Source organism: Pan troglodytes, chromosome 18 (genome assembly GCF_028858775.2).
Source record: "Pan troglodytes isolate AG18354 chromosome 18, NHGRI_mPanTro3-v2.0_pri, whole genome shotgun sequence".
In the NCBI taxonomy this organism is placed as follows: domain Eukaryota; kingdom Metazoa; phylum Chordata; class Mammalia; order Primates; family Hominidae; genus Pan; species Pan troglodytes.
This window is the reverse complement of record NC_072416.2, coordinates 44,501,169-44,523,604: the sequence shown is the minus strand read 5'-3', so window position 1 is coordinate 44,523,604 and position 22,436 is coordinate 44,501,169. Positions and strand designations below refer to the sequence as shown.

Sequence of the window (22,436 nt, the reverse complement as noted above, 5' to 3'; positions counted from 1 at the left end):
CACATAGTCCCATATTTCTTGGAGGCTTTGTTCATTTCTTTTTATTCTTTTTTCTCTAAACTTCTCTTCTCACTTCATTTCATTCATTTCGTCTTCCATTGCTGATACCCTTTCTTCCAGTTGATCGCATCGGCTACTGAGGCTTGTGCATTCATCACGTAGTTCTCATGCTGTGGTTTTCAGCTCCATCAGCTCCTTTAAGGACTTCTCTGCATTGGTTATTCTAGTTAGCCTTTCATCTAATTTTTTTCAAGGTTTTTAACTTCTTTGCCATTGGTTCAAACTTCCTCCTTTAGCTCGGAGTAATTTGATCTTCTGAAGCCTTCTTCTCTCAACTCGTCAAAGTCATTTTCCGTCCAGCTTTGTTCCATTCCTGGTGAGGAGCTGCATTCCTTTGGAGGAGGAGAGGTGCTCTGATTTTTAGAGTTTCCAGTTTTTCTGCTGTGTTTTTTCTCCCACCTTTGTCGCTTTATCTGCCTTCGGTCTTTGATGATGGTGACGTACAGATGGGTTTTTTGTGTGGATGTGCTTTCTGTTTGTTAGTTTTCCTTCTAAAAGTCAGGACCCTCAGCTGCAGGTCTGTTGGAGTTTGCTCGAGGTCCATTCCAGACCCTGTTTGCCTGGGTATCAGCAGCAGTGGCTGCAGAACAGCGGATATTGGTGAACTGCAAATGCTGCTGCCTGATCGTTCCTTTGGGAGTTTTGTCTCAGAGGAGTACCTGGCCGTGTGAGGTGTCAGTCCGCCCCTACTGGGGGGTGCCTCCCAGTTAGGCTACTTGGGGGTCAGGGACCCACTTGAGGAGGCAGTCTGCCTGTTCTCAGATCTCAAGCTGTGTGCTGGGAGAACCACTACTCTCTTCAAAGCTGTCAGACAGGGACATTTAAGTCTGCAGAGGTTACTGCTGCCTTTTGTTGGTCTGTGCCCTGCCCCCAGATGTGGAGCCTACAGAGGCAGGCAGGCCTCCTTGAGCTGTGGTGGGCTCCACCCAGTTCGAGCTTCCCAGCTGCTTTGTTTACCTACTCAAGCCTCGGCAATGGCGGGTGCCCCTCCCCCAGCCTTGCTGCCGCTTTGCAGTTTGATCTCAGACTGCTGTGCTAGCAATGAGCGAGGCTCCATGGGCGTAGGACCCTCTGAGCCAGGTGCGGGATATAATCTCCTGGTGTGCCGTTTGTTAAGCCCATTGGAAAAGTGCAGTATTAGGGTGGGAGTGACCCGATTTTCCAGGTGCCATCTGTCACCCTTTTCTTTGACTAGGAAGGGGAATTCCCTGACCCCTTGCGCTTCCCAGGCGGGGCGATGCCTCTCCCTACTTCGGCTCCCGCACGGTGCACTGCACCCACTGTCCTGCACCCACTGTCTGGCACTCCCCAGTGAGATGAACCCGGTACCTCAGCTGGAAATGCAGAAATCACCCGTCTTCTGTGTCGCTCACATTGGGAGCTGTAGACTGGAGCTGTTCCTATTCGGCCATCTTGGCTCCCATAAGTTATTATTTCTTGATGTCTCTTTGTTTAAATCAAATTTTCTGTTTATTTTTTCCTAACAAATTACCCAAAGTTGACTCGCTGAAAACAACATTTATTTAGTTCAGCCATCTGTGGGTGGGGAAAACTTTGGCCAGGACAGCTTGTCTCCATCCCCTGAGCTTCACTTGGGATAAATCAGAGGTTGGAGGACTGGAATCCTCTGAAGGCTTGTTCCCTAACTGTCTGGTTGTTCATGATGGCCATTGACTGAAACTTTAGTTGGGGCAGGCAGCTGAAATACCTTCATTGGAACTCTTAGGCTATCTTTGTGGCCTTAGCTTCCTCACAACATGGGGTCTAAGTTCCAAGGACAAGCAATGTGAGGTAGAGGGCCTTTTCTAACTTAATGTTGGAAGGCACGTGGTATCACTTTTACCACATTTCTTCATTAGAGGCAAGTCAGTAGGGTTGGCCCACAGTCTACTTCTTTATAGGATACATTTTTTCTTCTATTTTTATTATTTATCTATTTATGTATATTAGAAATGGATCTCACTGTGTTACTCAGGCTGGCCTTAAACTCCTGAGCTCAAGGGATCCTCCTGCTTCAGCCTCCCAAATTGCTGTGACTACAGGCATGTTACGCCATGCCTGGCTTTCTTTTATATTCTGTGGTCATGTATATTTGTACATATTTATAGGATACACAGTAATATTTTGATACATGTAAACAATGTATAATCATCAAATCAAGTTAATTATTATATCAAGCACTTCAACCATTTACCATTCTTTTTTTTGTGAACATTCATAATCCTCTCTTCTAGCTTTCAAAAAAGTACAATAAATCATAGTTAATCATATTCACCCTACAGTGCCACAGAACACTAGAGTTCATTCTATCTAGTGATAATTTCTTTTCCATTAACCAACCTCACCCCATCCCCTACTCCCCTTCATTTCCCAGACTCTAATGTCCACAGTTCTTTTCTCTACTACCACGAACTCATTTTTTAAAAAAATTTAGCCCACATGAGTGAGAACATACAGCATTTGTTCTTCTGTGCCTGACTTATTCTACTTAACATAATGTCCTCTAAGGTCATCTATGTGGCTGAGAATGATATAATTTTATTCTATTTTATGGCTGAATAGTCTTCCATTGTGTACAGTTACCACATTTTCTTTATGCATTCATCTGTTGATAAACATTTAGGTGGATTCCATATCTTAGTAATTATAAATAGTGATACAATAAAAATGGCAGTGCTGGTATTTCTTTGACACATTTATTTTCTTTCTTTTTGATAAATACTCAGTAGTGGGATTGTTGGATTGTTTTATAGTTCTATTTTTAGTTTTTAAGAAACCTCCATACTGTTTTCCTTAATGGCTATACTAATTTACATTCCCTCCAACAGTGCATAAGAGTTTCCTTTTTCTGCAACCTCACCAGCATTTTTTACTTTCTGTCTTTTTGATAGTAGCCATTCTAACTGTAGTGAGATGATATCTCATTGCAGATTTATTTCATTTCCTGATGATTACTGATGTTGAGTATTTTTTCATATATTTGTTGGCCATTTGTACATCTTCTTTTGAAAAATGTCTGTTCAGATCCTTTGCCCACTTTTAAATCAGATTATTAATTTTGTTTTTGCTGTTGGGTTGTTTGAGCTCCTTATATAGGCTGAATATTAGACCTTTGTCAGATGAATAGATTGCAAACATTTTCTTCCATTCTACAGATTGTCTCTTCACTCTGTTGGTTGTTTCCTTTGCTATGAAGAAACTTTAATTTTAATATAGTCTCATTGGTCTGTTTTCGCCTGTGTTTTTGATGTTTTAGTCATCACAGCTTTGCCTAGACCAAGGTACTGAAGCATTTCTGCTATGTTCTCTTCTAGTAGTTTTATAATTTTGGTTCTTAGATTGTCTTTAATCCATTTACAGTAGATTTCTGTATATGGAGAACTATAAGGATCTAGTTTCATTCTTCTGCCTACAGATATCCAGTGTTCCCAGCCTTATTTGTTGATGAGAATGTTCTTTCCCCCATGGATGTTCTTGACATTTTATCAAAAATCAGATGGCTGTAAATATGTGGATTAATTTCTGGGTTCTCTATTCTTTCTGTTGGTCTTTGTATTTGTATTTATACCAAAACCGTGTGTTTTGGTTACTGTATCCTTGTAATATAATTTGAAGTCAGGTAGACTGATGCCTCCAGCTTTTTTTTTCCTCAGGATTGGTTTGGCTAGTGTGGCTCTTTTTTGGTTCCATGAGTTTTAGAGTCATTTTTCCTAACGCTGTGAAAAAATGGTGTTGGTAGCTTGATAGGAATAGTGTGGATTGAATTCGTAGATTGCACTGGGCAGTATAAGCATTTTGATGATACTCATTCTTCCAATCCATGAGCATGGATTTTTTTCATTTGTTTGTTTAATTTCTGATTTCTTTTGGCATTGTGTATAGTTCTTCTTGTAGAAATCTTTCATTTATTTGGTCAGATGCATTTCCCGGTATTTTATTTTTTTGTGACTATTTATAAATGGGATTGTGTTCTTGATTTGGCTTTCACCTTAAAACACTATTGGTGTATGGAAATGCTGCTAATATTTCCACGTTGATTTTGTAACTAGAAACTTTACTGAAATTGCTGTCAGATCTAGGAGTGTTTTGACAGTCTTTAGGGTTGTCTAGGCATACAATCATATCATCTGAAAAGAGAGATAGTTTGACTTCTTCAGTTCTTACTTGGATGCCTTTAATTCCTTTCTCTTGCCTGATTGCCCTGGCTAGGACTTCTAGTACTATGTTGAATAGGAATGGAGAGAGTGGGCATCTTTTTCTTGTTCCAGTTCTGAAGGAAAATGGTTCCAAGGTTAGCCCATCGAGTATGATGTTGGCTGTGTGTTTGTCATAGGTGGCTCTCATTATTTTCAGGTATGTTACTTTGATGCCTAATTTGTTGAATGTTTTGATCATGAAGGAATATTGCGAGTCTACTGAAAGTTTTTCCTGCATCTGTTGAGACGATCATGTGGTTTTTAAGAATTCTGTTTATGTGGTGAATCACATTTATTACTTTGTATATGTTGAACCAACTTTGCATCCCAGAAATAAAGCCTGTCAGATTGTAAAAAAGTGAATTTTGGGTCAGGCACGGTGGCTCTTGCCTGTAATCCCAGCACTTTGGGAGGCCGAGGTGGGTGGATCACGAGGTCAGGAGATCGAGACCATCCTGGCTAACACAGTGAAACCCCGTCTCTACTAAAAATACAAAAAAATTAGCTAGGCATGGTGGTGGACGCCTGTAGTCCCAGCTACTCGGGAGGCTGAGGCAGGAGAATGGTTTGAACCCGGGAGGTGGAGCTTACAGTGAGCTGAGATCATGCCACTGCACTCCAGCCTGGGCGACAGAGTGAGACTCTGTCTCAAAAAAAAAAAAAAATGAATTTTTGATGTGTTGCAGGATTTGGTTTGTTAATGTTTTGTTGAGAATTTTTGTGTCTATGTTCTTCAGAGATATTGGCCTGCAGTTTTCTTTTTTCACTGCATCTCTTTCAGCTTTTAATATCAAGATGATGCTGTATTCATAGAATGAGTTAGGGAGGAGTCTCTCAAACTCGATACTTTGGAATAGTTTCAGTAGGATTGGTAACAGATCTTCTTTGTATGTCTGGTAGAATTTGGCTCTGAATCCAACAGGTTCAGGGCTTTTTCTTTGGTTACTAGGTTTCTAAATTACTGATTCCATTTCAGAACTTGTTATTGTCTGTTAAGGATTTTAATTTTGTCTTGGTTCAATCTTGGGAGGTTTTGTATTTCTGGGAATTTATCCATTTCCTCTAGATTTCCTAGTTTCTGTGCATAGAGGTGTTCATAATAGTCTTTGATGATATTTTGTATTTCTGTGGGATCCATTGTAATGCCATCTTTGCCATTTCTGATTGTGCTTATTTGAATCTTCTCTATTTTTTCTTTGTTAATGTAGCTAGCTAGCTATCGATCTCATTTATCCTTTCAAAGGACAAACTTTTGGTTTTGTTGATTACTTGTAAGGATTTTTGCGTCGCAAATTTATTCAGTTCTGCTCTGGTTTTAGTTATTTCTTTACTTCTGCTAGCTTTGAGGTTATTTGGTTTTTGTCTTGCTAGTTCTGGTAGGTGCGATTTTAAGTTGTTAGTTTGAGACCTTTCTGGCTTCTTGATGTCTGTATTTAGTGCTATAATCTTTTTTCTTAATACTGGTTTTGCTGTATCCCAGAAATTTTGGCGTGTTCTCTCTCTGTTTTTATTTATTTTCAAGAGTTTTTAATATCTGTCTTTATTTTGTTGTTTACCCAAAAGTCATTCAGGAGCAAGTTGTTTAATTTTCATATAATTATGTGACATTGAGAGAAATTTTTGGTATGGATTTCTATTTTTATTCCACTAGGGTCTGAGATATTATGCTTGGTATACTTTCAGTTTTTAAAAAATGTATTGAGAGTTGCTTTATGGCTGAGCATGTGGTCGATCTCAGAGTGTGTTCCCTGTGCCGATGAGAAGAAAGTACATTCTGTGGTTGTTGGATGGAGGATTCTGTAAGTGTCAATAAAGTTCAATAGGTGAAATGTTAAATTTAATTCTAGAATGTCTTTGTTACTTTTCTGTGTCAGCGATTTGTCTAATGCTGCCAATGAGGTGTTGAAATTTTTAACTATAATTGGGTGGCTAACTAAGTCTTTTCATAGATCTAGAAGTACTTGTTTTAGAAATCCGATGCTCCAAGGTTGGGTGCCTATATGTTTAAAAATATTTATGCCTTCTTGTTGAATTGAGTTCTTTTATCATTGTGTATCATTCTTTATCGTCTTCTTCTTTGTCCTTTTTAAAAACTGTTGTTGGTTTAAAGTGTGTTAATCTGATATAAGAATAATGACCCCTGATTTTTTGTTTTCTGTGTGCATGATAGATCTTAGTTTATGCCTTTACTTTGAGCCTATGGGTGTAATTGTATGTGAGTTGGGCCTTTTGAAGACAGCAGATGGTGATTCTTGATTTTCTTTAATCCAGCTTGCCACTCTGTGCCTTCTAAGTGGGGTATTTAGATAATTTTATCCAAGGCTAATATTTATATGTCAGATTTTTATCCTGCTGGGATGTTGTTATCTGGTTGCTTTGTAGTCTCCAATGTGTATTTGTTTATAAGGTCTGTGAGCTATGTACTTATGTGTGTTTCTGTGGTTGCAGGTATTGTTCTTTCATGTCTATGTTTAGAACTCCCTCAAGGATCTCTTGTAGGGCTGGTCTAATGGTATTAAATTCCCTTAGCATTTGCTTGTCTGGAAAAGATTTTTTTCTCCTTCACTTATGAAGTTTAGTTTGACAGGATATAAAATTTGGGGTTTGAATTTATTTAGGGATGCTAAAATAGGCCAACACTCTTCTGGCTTGTAAAGTTTTGCTGACAAGTCTGCTGTTAGCCTGATGGGCTTCCCTTTGTATGTGATCTGACCCTTTTCTCTAGCTGCCATAAGACTTTCACGTTGACTTTTGGATGCTTTTCACTATGTGTCTTTGGAATGACCATCTTGTATAGTATCTTATCGCTGAATTTCTTGAATTTGCATGTCAGCTTCTCTAATGAGATTGGGGAAAGTTTTGTGGACTATATTCTAAAATGTGTTTTCCAAATTACTTACTCTTTCTCCACAATGCCAATGAGTCATAGATTTGGTATCTTTATGTGATCCCATATTTCTCAGAGGTTTTGTTCACTTTTAAAAATTCTGTTTTCTTTATTTTCATCTGACTGGGTTGATTCATAGGACCCGACATCAAGTTCTATAATTTCTTCCTCTGCTTGGTCTAGTCTGTTGTTGAGGCTTCCAATTGTATTTTGAAATTCCTAGAGTGAGTTGTTCAATCCCAGAAGCCCAGTTTTCTTCTTTCTTAAAATGGCTATGTCATCTTTCAACTCTTGAATTATTTTTCTGGCTTCCTTGGTTAGGTTTCAACTTTCCCTTGGATCTCATTGTGCTTCCTTACCATCCAGATTCTGGATTCTAAGACTATCATTTCAGCATTTCAATCTGGTTAGGATCAATTGCTGAGGAGCTAGTGTGATCCTCTGAGGGTTAGAAAATGCTATGACTTTTTGAATTGCTGGATTTCTTTCACAGATGCTTTCTCATCTGAGAGGGCTAGTGTTTATTTATCTTTTTGAAATTGCTGTCATTTGGATATGACTTCTGGTTTCTATATTCCTATTCTTCCCTTGAGTGTTTGACTGTTGTGTATGTTGGAACGGTTCATTGGTTTAGTTTCTGTGTTCTTTCAGAAGGCCAAGGATCTTTGTGAATTTCTTTCTTTTTCTTTTTTTTTTTTTTTTTGAGATGAAGTTTTGTTCTTGTCACCCGGGGTGGAGTGCAGTGGTGTGATCTTGGCTCACTGCAGCATCCACCTGCGGTGTTTGAGTGATTCCCCTGCATCAGCTTCCCAAGTCGCTGGGATTCAGATGCCTGCCACTACACCAGGCTAATTTTTTTTTTTTTTTTTTTTTTTTAGAAAAGATGAAGTTTCACCATATTGGCCAGGCTGGTCTTGAACTCCTGACCTCAGGTGATCCACCTGCCTTCGTCTCCCAAAGTGCTGGGATTATAGGCGTGAGCCACCGCACCTGGCCTCTATGGATTTCTTAGTTGCGGCTAGTTTCCTGCGTTGGTTTTCACGGGCTAACTGTGTTTAGGGAATTAATTTTGTTTGGTGGTGTAATTCGGACTTCAATCCCGTAGATGGTGCTTTGGAGTAAGGGCTGGTGGATAGGCTCTTACTCAGCTGCATAACTCTTGTGTATCAGTGTGTTTGGAGCAGGCCTCTGAGGAGGGGGAAACAGTTGGCAGGGAGGCAAGAAATGCCTTTCTCACAAAGTTTGTTCCCAAGCCTTCAGAGAATCCCCTTCAATCACTGGTGCTATACTCCCTCTTTCTTAGCTCCAAAGAAGTCCCTGGACAGCTGCACAGCCCCCATCTTTAAGGCCAGGGATGTCCAATCTTATGGCTTCTCAGGACCACATAGGAAGAGAAGAATTGTCTTGGGCCACACATAAAACACACTAACACTAACGATAGCTGATGAGCTAAAAAAAAAAATTGCAAAAAAAACTCATAATGTTTCAAGAAAATTTACAAATGTGTGTTGGGCCACGTTCAAAGTCTTCCTGGTCTGCATGCAGCCCATGGGCCCAGGACAAGCTTGCTTTAGGGGCAGCCTGAGCCAAAGGTTAGTCCTCCAAATCTCCAGGGACCTGCTGATTCCCTGTGCTTGGAAGAGTCTGAATGGGATATGGGGTATGTCTGCAGGTGTCTGTGGATGCTGTGGGTCAAGGGTGAAGGTCCCCTGGGCAGGGTGGGTGGTGCCATGGGTGTGCAGCTGGTGTGGTACCCACAGCCTGGAGTTTTTTGCTCAGCAGTTGGCTTTGAGGACCATACAACTCATGCTCCCCAACCAGGTTTTCTGTGATGTGTGCTTTTAGGTAAGGCCTGACCAGCTAGTTTTGTCCCAAGCCTTCTAAACCCAAATCTTTGGCCTGATATGTGTTCCAGGCCATAGGTTTCTCTTGGATGGAGTCTGTGGCCATCCAACAGGCTATGCTTTTCCCAGACCAGTCTTGCAGAAGGAGACACACCCAGCTCCCATGCCAGCACATCAATCTGTGCCTCACTCTTCTCAGTGTTCTGAGAGTGGGGGTGCCACCCCGACTTGAGCTCAGGCCACAGATACCAGCTTAATACCACTTAACTGTGCACTCAAACCCTGGGAAGTTGGGATGGGTCTCGTAGCTATATCCTCTGGTACCTCAGGGTCAAGCATTGGCTGTACTGGAGTGGGCAAACTGCTTTCAGGCTGCCAGAAAAACACTCAGGTGGGGCAGTGGAGGCTGTGCTATGTGTACACCCTTGAGGGAGCAACTAGGCAGGAGCTGGGGAAGGGACCGGCAAACAAGGGGGTGTGCAAATCAGATGCACTCCAGGCCCTTGGGAAAGGCAGCCCTGCTCTCTCCTGGTCAGGCTGTCAGCAGGGGCTAAAGTGACTCGGAAAGATGGAGAGCCTTGGTGGATGGGTGCCTATTCTCATATTTTCTTGCAGCTGCCTCATGCATGAAACCTTTTGGGCTCCATGCATGTTCAAGCTCTGCCTCTTCCTACTCTCCTGGCAGTTCCCCCTGACAATTCAAATGTCTGTGTGTATCATGGGATCTCTTGTACCTAGGATCTCAGAGGTCCCTGGCAGGATTGTGTGACACCTAGTTCCTTCACTCTCTCCTTCCGTAGGTCCAATTCTGGACCAAGAGCTGGTCCTGGTGATTGGTGACTCCATCTGGCTTCCTAGTTTCCTTTCTCTTCAAACTCAGTGTCTGCATTGCCTGTCTATTGACTTTGAGTGCTTTTTCCCCCAAAATCTGTTCAAAGTGTGATGGTTTACTCAATATTTTGTTTTCTCTCTGTGGAAGAGGTATTTCTGACTGCATCTGGTTGGTCATCTTGTTCCCCAGTTAAAAATGTAATTGATATTTTGATATGGTTTGGCTCTGTGTCCCAATCCTAATCTCATCTCAAATTATAATCCCCATGTGTGGAGGAAGAGACCTGTAATCCCCACATGTCAAGGGAGGGATGTGATTGGGATCATGGGGACAGTTTCCCCCATGCTGTTCTCATGATAGTGAGTGAGTTCTCACGAGATCTGATGGTTTTATAAGGGGCTCTTCCCCCTTCACTTTCTCCTCTCTCTCCTGCCACCATGTAAGATGTGCCTACTTCCCCTTCTGCTGTGATTGTAAGTTTCCTGAGGCCTCCCCAGCTATGCAGAACTGTGAGTCAATTAAACCTCTTTTAAAATACATTTTACCCAGTCTTGGGTAGTATCTTTATAGCAGTGTGAAAATAGACTAATATGTATTTTAATAGTGATCATATTTAACCTGTAGACTCCTTCAGATAGTATTTTAACAATATTAATTATTTAAATTCATGAGCATGGGATATATTTCCATTTGTTTTTGTCCTCTACCATTTCTTTCATCAGTGTTTCATAGTTTTCTTGCAGGGGAGCTCTATCACTTCCTTGGTTAAATTTGTTCCTGAGTAGTATTTTATTATTTTTTAGCAATCGTAAGTGGTATTGATTTCTAGTTTTATTCCACTGTGTTTGAGAAGATACTTGATATGATTTTAAGTTTTTAAAATTTGCTAAGACTTGTTTTCTGGCCTAATATATGGTCTATCCTGGGGAATGTTCTATGTACTGATGAGAAGAATGTGTATTCTGTAGCCATTTGATGAAATGTTCTAAGAGTTTGTTTGAGGAGTCTAGGTTTTTTATGTATAGGATCAGGCCATGTACAAAGAGAAATTTCTATTGTTCTTTCCCAATTTAGATGCCCTTCATTTTTTTTTCACCCAGTTGCTCTGGCTAGGACTTCTAATACTGTGTTGAATATGAGTGCTGAATGTGGGTATCCTTGTCTTATGCCAGTTCTTAGAGGAAAGACTTTCAGCTTTTCCTCTTTCAGTGTAATGTTAGCTGTGGTTTTGCCATATATGGCCTTTATTGTGTTGAAATATGTTCCTTCTATGCCTAATTTGTTGGAGTTTTTATCATAAAGATTCATTAATTAGAGTCTTATATTCAAGTCTCCTTCTCAGAGTGATTTATTGGCTTAGGTCTGGATAATTTAATATGGTGTCCCTAAAACTTTTTTAGAAATTATGGGGAATGACAAAGGGTGTGAGGGGGCAAGAGACTTTGTACTAAGAAGTGACTTAGACTGAGTGTGGTGGCACACACCTGTAATCCCAACACTTTGGGAGGCCGAGGTGGGTGGATCACAAGGTCAGGAGTTCGAGACCAGCCTGGCCAACATGGTGAAATCCCGTCTCTATTAAAAATACAAGAAATTAGCTGGGCATGGTGTCAGGTGCCTGTAATCCCAGCTACTCAGGAGGCTGAGGCAGGAGAATCACTTGAACCCAGGAGGCGGAGGTTGCAGTGAGCCGAGACCATGCCACTGCCCTCCAGCCTGGGCAACAACAGTGAGACTCCACCTCAAAAAAAAAAAAAAAAAAAAAAGAGAGAAATGACTTGGAGCAATTTTAAAGAGGAAATACATTAAACAATCAGGAAAATGAAAGCCTACTATCACGTAAAAATGTTGTGTGGCAAAGATGATGTGTGTAAAACATATATTTTTGTGATTCCTGGTGGTTTTAAATTTGTTTTTGATTTTCTAGGTAATTCAAGGATTCATGTTTTAAGAATCTACTGCAGTATAGATAACATTTTATTGAAACTGAATTTATTTAAAAAATGATTAGTTTTATATTAGACTATTCTGTCTTCTTTCTTCATTACCAAACCATATTATTTTACTCATGCAGGCTGATCTTACAGAAGCAGTGGAAACTGCATCTTCAGAAGGTCTACATGTGGATGCAGAGATTGAAGTTCTTCAACAGGCACTATTATATATGAAAACAATGCAAGAGAAACGTGAAACACTACAGAAGGATCAGGAGAAGTTGGAAGAAGAACTAGTAAACCTCAAAAGTCACATGGAAATGAATATGTTAGAACGTGGTCAATTGGAACACTATAAACAGGAGGTCAAAGAAAGAGCAAGGCAGGAGATAGCAGAACAATTAGAAAACATTGGTCTACTTTTACAGGTTAGTTTATTATCAATAAGGTGCCTTCATTCATTTCAGTGCAAATTATATTTGGGATACATGCATTGTATGTGTTTCCTCTACGTCTCTTGTAGCAATTTGTTTGGTAGATTTCTAGAAGGAAGGTGGTATCTGTTTCTCTCTTTAAATATTTCACTTGCCGTCATTATTGTAACTAAATTGATCTTCCATAATAATGATTCTCATTAGTGAATCATTTGATTGCTAAGACAAGTGGCATAAAACAAGACTAACAGAGGAAGAAAAATGTGATTTATAAATTATACTATACTCTTGAAGTATTCTTAAGTTATATTGCTCAATTTTTCAGAATTTAAATTGATTTTATTATTCTTTGGAATGTTACATTTCATGAGTACTACCATAAGCATGATTTCATTTTTTTACAATTCAGATTAAATTATTAATTTAGTTGATACTCATAATAAATATATTAAACTTCGGTTGCTTTTTTCACATACTTAGAAATGCTCTCTAGATCACCGACCCAAAACAAAAAGAAACAAATACACAGTAATTATTCAGGTTATAATCATTTGTTTAATGTACCCTTTCAATTTGTTTTAGTCACAGAAAATAGCTCATGACAAGTTACAGTTAAAAGAGGAAAGCAATGCTACTAGGAAAAGTCAGATGGAACTTAGAATTAAAGATCTGGAATTCAAACTCTACAAAGCAAGAACTTCACAAGCGGACTGTAATACAACAGAATTGGAAAAATATAAGGAGCTGTATCTAGAAGAATTAAAACTTAGAGAATCTTTGTCAGTTGAACTAAACAAGTAAGTCAAAACACAGAATCATAGAAAAGAAATGAAGCTCATTAATTTGCCTCAAAAGCATAATTTTTAGTGAGACAGGTTTATGAGATTAGGGGGAAGTGAAAGCTAACTAGATTAAACAATTTTGGAAAATGATGTTAGTAAATGAACTTACCTTTAAAATGTTAATCCACAGGTCACTCACCTGAGGTCAGGAGTTCAAGACCAGTCCGTCCAACATTGTGAAACCCCGTCTCTACTAAAAATACAAAAATTAGCCGGGCATGGTGGCACGCTCCTGTAATCTCAGCTGCTTGGGAGGCTGAGGCAGGAGAATTGCTTGAACCCAGGAGGCGGAGGTTTCAGTGAGCCGAGATCACGCCACTGCATTCCAGCCTGGGCGACAGAGTGAGACTCCATCTCAAAAATAAAATAAAATAAAATAAAAATAAAAATAAAAAAAGTTAATCCAGGCCAATTCATGTCACTCCCCTGTTTTTGGATGTGTTTTTTGGTTTGTTTTGTGTGTTGTTTTTTTGAGATGGATTCTCACTCTGTTGCCTAGGCTGGAGTATAGTGGCACAATCTCTGCTCACTGCAACCTCTGCCTCCCAGGTTCAAGCAATTCTCCTGCCTCAGCCTCCTGAGTATGACCTTTCATATTCTCACCATTCCTGGCTAATTTTGATATTTTCAGTGGAGCTGGAGTTTCACCATCTTGGCCAGGCTGGTCTTGAACTCCTGACCTCAAGTGATCTGCCCACCTCAGCCTCCCACAGTGCTGGGATCACAGGCCTGAGCCATCGTGCCTGGCCTGTTTTTTGGTTTTATATGGCTCTTTATCCCCTTAATATTCTTATTTAGTTAACCTGACCTGTTAGTCTTTCAGCCAAGTATCTTTGAAGCTTCATAATTTAGACAGTGATATTGTTGCACAATTGCTTGTCAGCATTCCCCTACAAGAAATATTAATGAATTTAATTATTTTTTATAAGATTACAACTTAAACTGAAAAAGGGTCAGGTACTTCTACTCCTCTGCACATTCTGGCACTCAGTAAATTAACTGTCATGGATTGCGATCTTTGGTATTATCATTAGAGGCCACCTTGGAACAAAGTATTTTGTATAGTTTTTCCATGCCACATAAGGGCATACTTGTGAATTAGAGAATAATTAACACAGGGTTGAAAGGAAATATAATTCACAAAGTGGTGAAAAATAACACCTTGGTCAGCCTGAGGTGGTGGGTGGAAGTCCAAAAGGGCAGGCCCCACTTCTGATGCCTGGGTCACAATTTTAGGAGTAAATCGCCTTTGGAGATGACTGAGTTCTCTTTGATCTCGGCTATCTCCTTCTCCCCAGGGAATTGTTGTTCTGAATGATTCCCCAGTGCCAAATGCTTCTCAAATAATGGGTGAAATGTACAAGGGTGGTAAGAAGAAATGCTTGAAAGTGTCTTTGAGAGATAGTTTTTTTCTGTATCTGGCTTACTGAATACAAGTATTTCTAGCTTTATTTTACTTTTAGTTACTTCACCGGAGTAAAATATTTTTGGATTTATATTTTTGGATATATTTTGGTACTCCTATATATTTAAGGAGTAACACATGATGTTTTAATATATTTATACATAGTCAAATGGTGATTCTAGTCCAGCAAATTAACATGTTTATCATTTCATGTAGTTACCCTTTAAACAGAAGTATTTATTTGCTTTTTTACTTTTTTTTTGTCTTGAGATGGAGTTTTGCTCTTGTCCCAGGCTGGAATGCAGTGGCACGATCTCGCCTCCCAGGTTCAAATGATTCTCCTGCCTCAGCCTCCCAAGTAGCTGGGATTACAGGCACCCGCCACCATGCCTGGCTAATGTTTTGTATTTTTAGTAGAGCCAGGGTTTCACCATGTTGGCTAGGCTGGTTTTGAACTCCTGACCTCAAGTGATCCACCCCTTTTGGCCTCCCAAAGTGCTGGGATTACAGGTGTGAGCCACCATGCCCAGCCTAAATGCAAGTATTTCTAATGGCATCCTTAAGAATCTTATAAATAGAGCCATTTCAGAAGGCAACAAATGTCACCTGTTAATCCGTACATCATTGATAGCTTTTGCTCTTCCCTCCCTACTTTGTTTGAATTACTTGTTAAAAATCCTCTAGGAGTACATGTACTTCTTTAGAACAATTTTAAAATTAAAACTGTGTACGATACATGTGCTCTCATACATTTTCAGAGTTAAAACATGGTTTGTGGTATCTTTCATTGACTCATGGTGACTTTTTAAACAATGCAAGTAATTTAGACATAATTTGTAAAAAAAACCCCAAAATACTCAGTATCTGTGTTTTGCAATCTTCATAGACGTAAAGAAATTCTAGCAGATGTCAGTACCAAACTTCTTCAAGAAAAAGAGTGGAGCAGATCTTTATTTACTTCTCATACTACAAGGCCAGTCCTAGAGTCAGCATGCAACGGAAATCTTAATGAAAATTTAGGTCTCAGAAGAATACATATTCCAAGAGAAGCCTTAAGAATTCCTACCTTAAACTCATTGTCTTCAAATATCAGAATGGAGAGCGACTTGTCAAAGGTTAGGTGTAGCATCATTTTTTCTTTCCTTCTCAGACTTCTGATATAATTCTTATATTTTTTTGGCAAAATATTCAGTTGTCTAATTGACTTATGTATTTTAAATAAAGGTCATAATTATCTGTGTTTTTAAGGAAAGGAAACACACTTTACAGCTTTTTTTTTAAGTCCTTGGAGCTCTCGTTGTCAAGAGATATTCATTTGTTAACTTTATTCAATAAATGTAACTAAACCGGCACATTTTAAATTTCTGTAAAAATTGCATTTAAGTTAGATTTTGGAAATTGAATGGTATTGCCTAACAACTAAAGGTATACTTTGAGATGCTTTGGCTTACTTTCTAATTGATTTTAGTTTGGCTTGGGTTCATAATGTTTTTAAAGTTTTCCTGTAGCATCTCATATTTCCCACTTCTAATCAGATGTAAATGATTGATATTCAAACACCTAACCACATATGGATGATTATTATGTAAAGGAATCCAGGATAAATACTTTTTATGAATTCTATGAACCTGTAACACTGAAAAAGATTTCTGTTTTTCAGTTTAAAGTTTTGTGATTTTCTTACATGAATACATCCTTAATTGCTATTGTACTTTTAGCATTTTAATATCAATTGTTGTAAAATGTGCCCGTTGCTGTGCAATCGTACAGCAGTTTTTAAATACTTAAAGCAATATTTGAATTCGTAAAGTGAAGTTCACTTATGTCTATCTTACCATCACTTGAATGATTTATGGCTAAGATGGCAATGATATCAAAAGTAGTTAAATAGCAAATGTGACCAAACAGAATCCATTCTGTTCTTCCTACTCAGAATTGCATGTAAAACTGCACAGGGTTCCCATCTCCCTGGGACATGACCCTTTCAATGTTTCAAGGTTCAATTGAACAAGAACCTTGCAATCCAACTGTTAGGGTAGGCAGTTAGTTAGATATGAGCAGGCAGGAGGAAAGGTAGCTATGTGGGAAGGAACGCCCCAAAACGACTCTTAAGGTGCTCAGTAATCACTCATTCTATGGTTGAACCGTCAGAATGTGTTAACTACATTCAGATAAAGAAGGGGAAAGGCAAAAGGGGAATTCTTAAGAGCTGCGTGGAAACAGTGAGTACAAATGTGATGGCTATACAACTTTCCTGGGTGGCAGTAATGAGCAACACCACCATTGGGTAGAATTTGTCTTGATCACTGGGTTCTGCACATGTGCATTAACCAAGAGTAAGGGAGGGTCCCCCAAGTCTGTGTGTGAACTGGGCAAGAACACAGGCAGGAACCCAAAGAAGAAAGTGAGGAAAAAGATCAAATGCAGAATGTATTGGAGCTGCTTCCAGCCAAGTTGGCCCACTCTTCTCTTAAAGCATACTGTCACTTCTGCAATACATTTTTTGCTAGATTTACTAACTGATCTTTTGGCTGAATTCTTTCTTGCAGGAAGACAAGAATGGAGGACACTTTCTGGAACTCCAGGCTTGACAACATCTCTCGGTGTTGTGACTCGCATCCTGTTGTGAGGTAAGGGCTATGCTCCCTGCTGTCTCCTCTCACATGTCTGCTCCTATCCAGCATAGACTATGAGAATGCTGAGCATGCCGATCAAGCTCCCTGGCATCTCTGCTTTGTGTGCTAAGCTGGAGCATGTCCACCTAATGCCCAACAGAGCCCCTCCAGGCACAGAATGCTTTCTTCTTGACAGAGACCCTAAGGCTTCTGATCCCTTCCACATTCTCACAACTGACTTTTGGGGACTTACCACCCTGTCTTTCTTCACAGTTGGTCCTGCTGCCTATGCCATCGCAGCATCTCTCTTGCTAGCCAATGCCACCTACTTTGTCCTCTCTCTTCTCGGATAGGCTCCAATAGAGTGACTTTTTGAATGCTCTGTCACTGTCTCCTCTGCACTTATTCCACCTCTAGAAGGAATTTAGGTAAATTTCGGGTGCTGTGGTCTCGGTCTAGGGGTCTCCTGGATGTGGCTAGTACCCAATATTCTTTCCATGTTCTTACCACTGAATTCTCCGGGATTTACCAATCAACTTCCCTCTTGTCTCTGGCCCTCCGCACTGGCCTCGACATGCTTTGCCTGTATGCAGAGGGTTATCAGAAAAAGCTACAAAATTATAATTAGGTACAGTCATCTATAATTAGAGGTGAGACCTATGGACCTGGGGGGTCAACAGACCAAATGAGAGAAAGAGGTCACTGCTCGGTTGGGAGCATGCAGTAAGGGTGCATGAAGTGTGAATCTCCTCACAGGCTAGGGTTGCATGGCCTGGTGTGGGAAAGAGATGGAGAGGATGCTCTTCCCCTTTCATAATGGATGAGAATGGACAGAGAGCGAGGATGCTCACTCTCCCCTGGCCTTTACTTCTCTCTGTTTTTCAGACGGACATTCAACACTCCACGCTGTAGGACTCACCCCTTGGATGCATTCTCAAAAGTTGGGACAAGATTGATCCCCAGACATTAAAGAAAAAGATAGTAGTTTTCTTTTGTAACTCTGCATGGCCTCAATACAAAGCTATGTGACTGTAGGAAGGCTGGCCAGAAAATGGTAGCCTTAATTTTAATACCATCTTGCAGTTGGACCTACTTTGCAGGTGACAGGGTAAATGGTCAGAGGTACCCTATGTCCAGGCCTTTATGGCTTTAAAAGAAGATCAGAATCTCTGCCAAAAATGCAAACTGGACCCTGCTATTTTGGCTCTTGTGAGCCCCTCAGTGGATAATTCTCCTATAAATGGCTTAGGAAATTTCCCAGCAGAGCATCCTCAGCCTCCTTTAATTCATCCTCCCACTGAGGATCCAAAGCCACCAGCCCCTTGTACTCACCAGAGGAATAGGAATGGGCACTGGGACATGAGGCCCTGGAGGCTGGTATCAACTGAGAGAGGTCCTACATCTGCCTTAAAATGTTCAATGGAAAGTTAGCTATGTTTTGCATGACTCCTGCCACTTTGGCAACAAAAACCTTTCAATAATGTGCAAATGGCTCTTTTGGGGAAAAAAAGTCTTTCCAAGACTCTTGAACAAGTTTGCAGGGCCTGTGCCCTTTGCACATTAAACATCCCACAAGGAGCCAAACCTCCTTTTCTTTTCCAGCCAGTCCAATGGAGGAGTACTTATGCTGGGGAGGACTGGCAGTTTGACTTAAACCAACTTCCTGCCTGTATAAATATCTTCTGGTCTTTGTAGACACCTTTCCAGGTTAGATAGAAGCTTACCTGTGTGAATGGAAAAAGCAGTGGGGGTAGTAAAGGCCCTCCTCCTGGAGGTCATCCCCCGGTTTGGCATTCCCAGGTTGCTGCAAAGTTATAACAGTACATCCTTCACCTCACAGTTTACTCAACTTGTTTGTCGGGCCTTGGGAATCAGTTACTTTCTACATTCCTCGTGGCATCCACAACACTCTGGAATGGTTGATAGAATTAACCAAACTCTCAAGCAAACCTTGGAAAAATTATGCCAGGAAACCTCAAAGCCATGACCAGAGCTACTACGTATTGCTCTACTAAGGCTGAGAAACATACCCACCTCTAACTTACAACTCAGTTCTTTCGAGTTATTATGTGGAAGATCCTTTCTTTGCTTTCCTGTTGGATACTGAAACTTACCAACTCACTAATTATGTTACTTTCCTATCCCAGTCTCAGCAGGGGGCTCAAAAACTAGGCCAAAAGATGTTTTCACATCCTGAAAACTCTGACCAAATTTTATACCCACCAAGTTGATGAGAACTCAAGTTCTCATCAAGACTTGGAAGGATGGAACTCCAAACTCTCAACTGAGTTTTATTTGGAGAGGTCCTTATACTGATTTGCTCTCCGCTCCTACAGCAGTTATGGTGCCAGGGATCACCAGGTGGATCCACTATTCCAAGGTAAAGCTGTATGACTCATCTCTGGCAGAGGAAGTCGTAAAGGTCCCACTGGACACCTGGACCACTGAGCCCCTCCAGGGTCTCAAACTCCTCTTCAAGCAAAGCCAAAAGAATAAAGATAAGTAAATTAGTAATGCTTTGGATTGTTATACCATGAATCGTAATACTCCTTGCAGGTTTACTAATATGTCTTTGCTACTGTGAACCAATACCACCCCCCACCCACTGCCAGGAAAAGGTCTGTTCTGCCCTACCTGGATTTAAATCTCAAAGCAATAATCTGGGTGGTGTTCTCTCTAATACTCACTGAGTTAACAACTTCTTTTTCCATAATCAACAGACATCTTGATTTGGCTCTAATCTGTTCTCGTTGGGACCATGCAGCCAAATGCTCTATGCTCACTAATGCTTCTAGCTAAAATCACCCTCATAGGCCCCAACAGCCCACAACTATATATAAAAAAAAATCTACAAGCAGCTCAACAACTACTGAAGTTCACCAAATCTTCCTATCCCTCAACCTATGGGCTAAGCATGAATTATTTCTATCCAGGGCAGGAACAGCCTACTCAGCCACGATACAAGAATAGGCAACTTCTCAAGCCCAGTTTAGCTTCACCTATCACTGAGGCTTCTCTATACAAAACCTTTCCAGAGATGCATACAGTACCTAACACAAGCAAAGGGGACTTTCAGGCTTTTCTTAAGCCCACTTGCACTATTTTAGGCCCCTTGTTTTCCCCCATCACCATCAGTCAGGTACTCCTAGGCATAACTACTGCCACAGATTCTGGAACTTTGGTGGGTTCTCTCAACCCTGTGCACTGCAACACAACCATCACCGTTGTCAATACCTCTCATACTTCTTTTTTTCTAGAAACTGAAATTTCCCAATACCAAGTAAGGTTCTCTACCTTACCAAGCCAGTAGGGGTCATGCAAAAATTTCAAATCTTTAACTCCCTTTGGAGGCTCTTCTCCTTGACATTACTAGACACATGCTCTTCTGGGAAAATAAGAACCATCCTCCTATTCAAACTACTCACTCATGTCTGGCTCCTCTAGCAGCTGCAACTTTAGTGACAGAATATCACATCTTGCGTAGCCAACAATGGTAATGTTTGGAATTGACCTTGCCTCCTTCCGTATCCATTCTTGTCTACGTATGACAGAACTTTGTTTTCTATGTGGGACACAGGCCCACCTCTGCCTCTCTGCAAACTGGACCAGAACACGCATGCTGGCTTACCTCACCCCTAGCATCTCATTGCCCCAGGTGATGCTTCTCTGCCCTTGCTCTTATTTATAACCTCACACTGGGGCCCACCAAGCAATTCAATTAATTCCCTTTCTCGTTGGGCTTGGCATCACCACAGGTGCCATGATGGGAATAGCCAGCATTGGCACTTACTCCTGAACCTACCACAGCCTGTCTCTGGAATTGGCCCAGGGGATAGAAACGACTGGTTGCTATAACAGAGTTACAGTGGCAAGTCAGTTCTCTCGCAGCTATAGTTCTCAAACATGGTAGAGGTCTTGACATGCTGGCTGCAGCTCAGGGAGGAACTTGGCTGTGCTTGGAGAAGAGTGCTGATCTGGGTTAAGAGATCAGGGCAGGCTCAGGAGCACATTTGAGATCTCATAAACTAGGCTTCTCACCTTTGGGAAGGGGCTACTGGGGTGTCACCTGGTTCTGATTCTCATGGCTCCTCCCCTTCCTGGGACCTCTGACCTCTATCTTCCTTATTCTCTTTTCTGGACCTTGCTTCTTGAATCTACTAAGTAAGTTTATTTTATCCCATCTAGAAGCCATCAGACTTCAAATGGTCTTGTGACAAGGATATCAACCTCTTTCCTGCCCTTGAGGACAACCAAGTTTCTGTATGTCTCCTCTGGACACTGTGGGTCAAACCTTTTGAGAGACAACAACAACCTCTGAAACCCTCTTGCCATGACAGCAAGCAAGGAGGAGGGACCAGAAGACCCTCGACGCCCCTTTTCAGCAGGAAGTAGCTACAGAAGAATGACCTCCACCCTATTTCCCAAAAGATTTCTGGGTCCCAACTCCTTAAGGGATAAACGTGAAAGGAGGCAGTTAGTCAGATATCAGCAGGCAGGAGGGGAGGTACCCATGTCGGAAGGAACAGCCCAGACCACCTCTTAAGATGCCCAGTACTCACTTTATGGTCAAACTCAAAATGTGGCTAACTAGATCCTGATAAGGGAGAAAAAAGGCAAAAGCAGAATTCTTGAGAGCCACACAGGTGCAATGAGTACAAATTTGATGGCTATATGACCTTCCCGGGTGGCAGTAATGAGCAACGTCCCCGTCGGGTGGGATTTGTATTGATCACTGCGTCCAGTGCATGTACATGAACCACAGTAAGGGATGATCCCCCCAAGCCTTGGTGAGAACTGGACAAGGAAAGAAGCAAGACCATAGAATATCGAATGCAGAATGTCCCGGGGCTGTTTCCAGCAGGGTCAGCCCACTCTTCTGTTGGAGTGTACTTTTACTTCCCCAATAAAACTTTTGCCTGCTTTACTAATTGGTCTTTTGAGTGAATTCTTTCTTTGAAGAAGACAACCAAGAACACTCTGGATCACCCCAGATAGGTAACATCAACATGCGACTTCACTCATAGTAGGAGTCCATTTCTGGGAATCTCAAAGTGAATCCAATAATGACAAGGTATATCAATTATAGAATTGGTAAGGAAAAAAATAGTTCAACTATGCTTGACTTATTTTAAGAACTTTGTCTAAGGTTTGACCATCTTTCAACCACTGGAAAATTACAAAAACTGGGTGCAATGGCACACAACTGTAGTCCCAGCTACTCCAGATGCTGAGGCAGGAAGATTGCTTGAGCCCAGGAGTTCAAGGTGGTAGTGTGAAATGATGGTGCACTGCAGCCTGGGCAACATAGCGTGACCCTGTCTCTTGAAAAGGTTATAAAAATTATAAAATATTTGTTTTAACAAAAATAAATAAGTAAATTGTAACTA

At 40.8% G+C, this 22,436-nt stretch overlaps 1 protein-coding gene across 1 annotated transcript in view; it reads left to right on the top strand.

The window, feature by feature from the left end:
• The window catches only part of LOC129137333 (coiled-coil domain-containing protein 144A), a 99,891-nt gene extending 77,914 nt beyond the window's left edge, over nucleotides 1–21,977 (top strand). The window contains exons 15-19 of the mRNA XM_009430727.5: nucleotides 11,894–12,181; nucleotides 12,770–12,984; nucleotides 15,321–15,549; nucleotides 16,984–17,064; nucleotides 19,386–21,977. Coding sequence (XP_009429002.4) covers nucleotides 11,894–12,181; nucleotides 12,770–12,984; nucleotides 15,321–15,549; nucleotides 16,984–17,025 — 774 coding nt within the window. The 3' untranslated portion in view covers nucleotides 17,026–17,064; nucleotides 19,386–21,977. The remainder of the gene's footprint in view (nucleotides 1–11,893; nucleotides 12,182–12,769; nucleotides 12,985–15,320; nucleotides 15,550–16,983; nucleotides 17,065–19,385) is intronic.
• The last annotated feature ends 459 nt before the right edge of the window (nucleotides 21,978–22,436 follow it).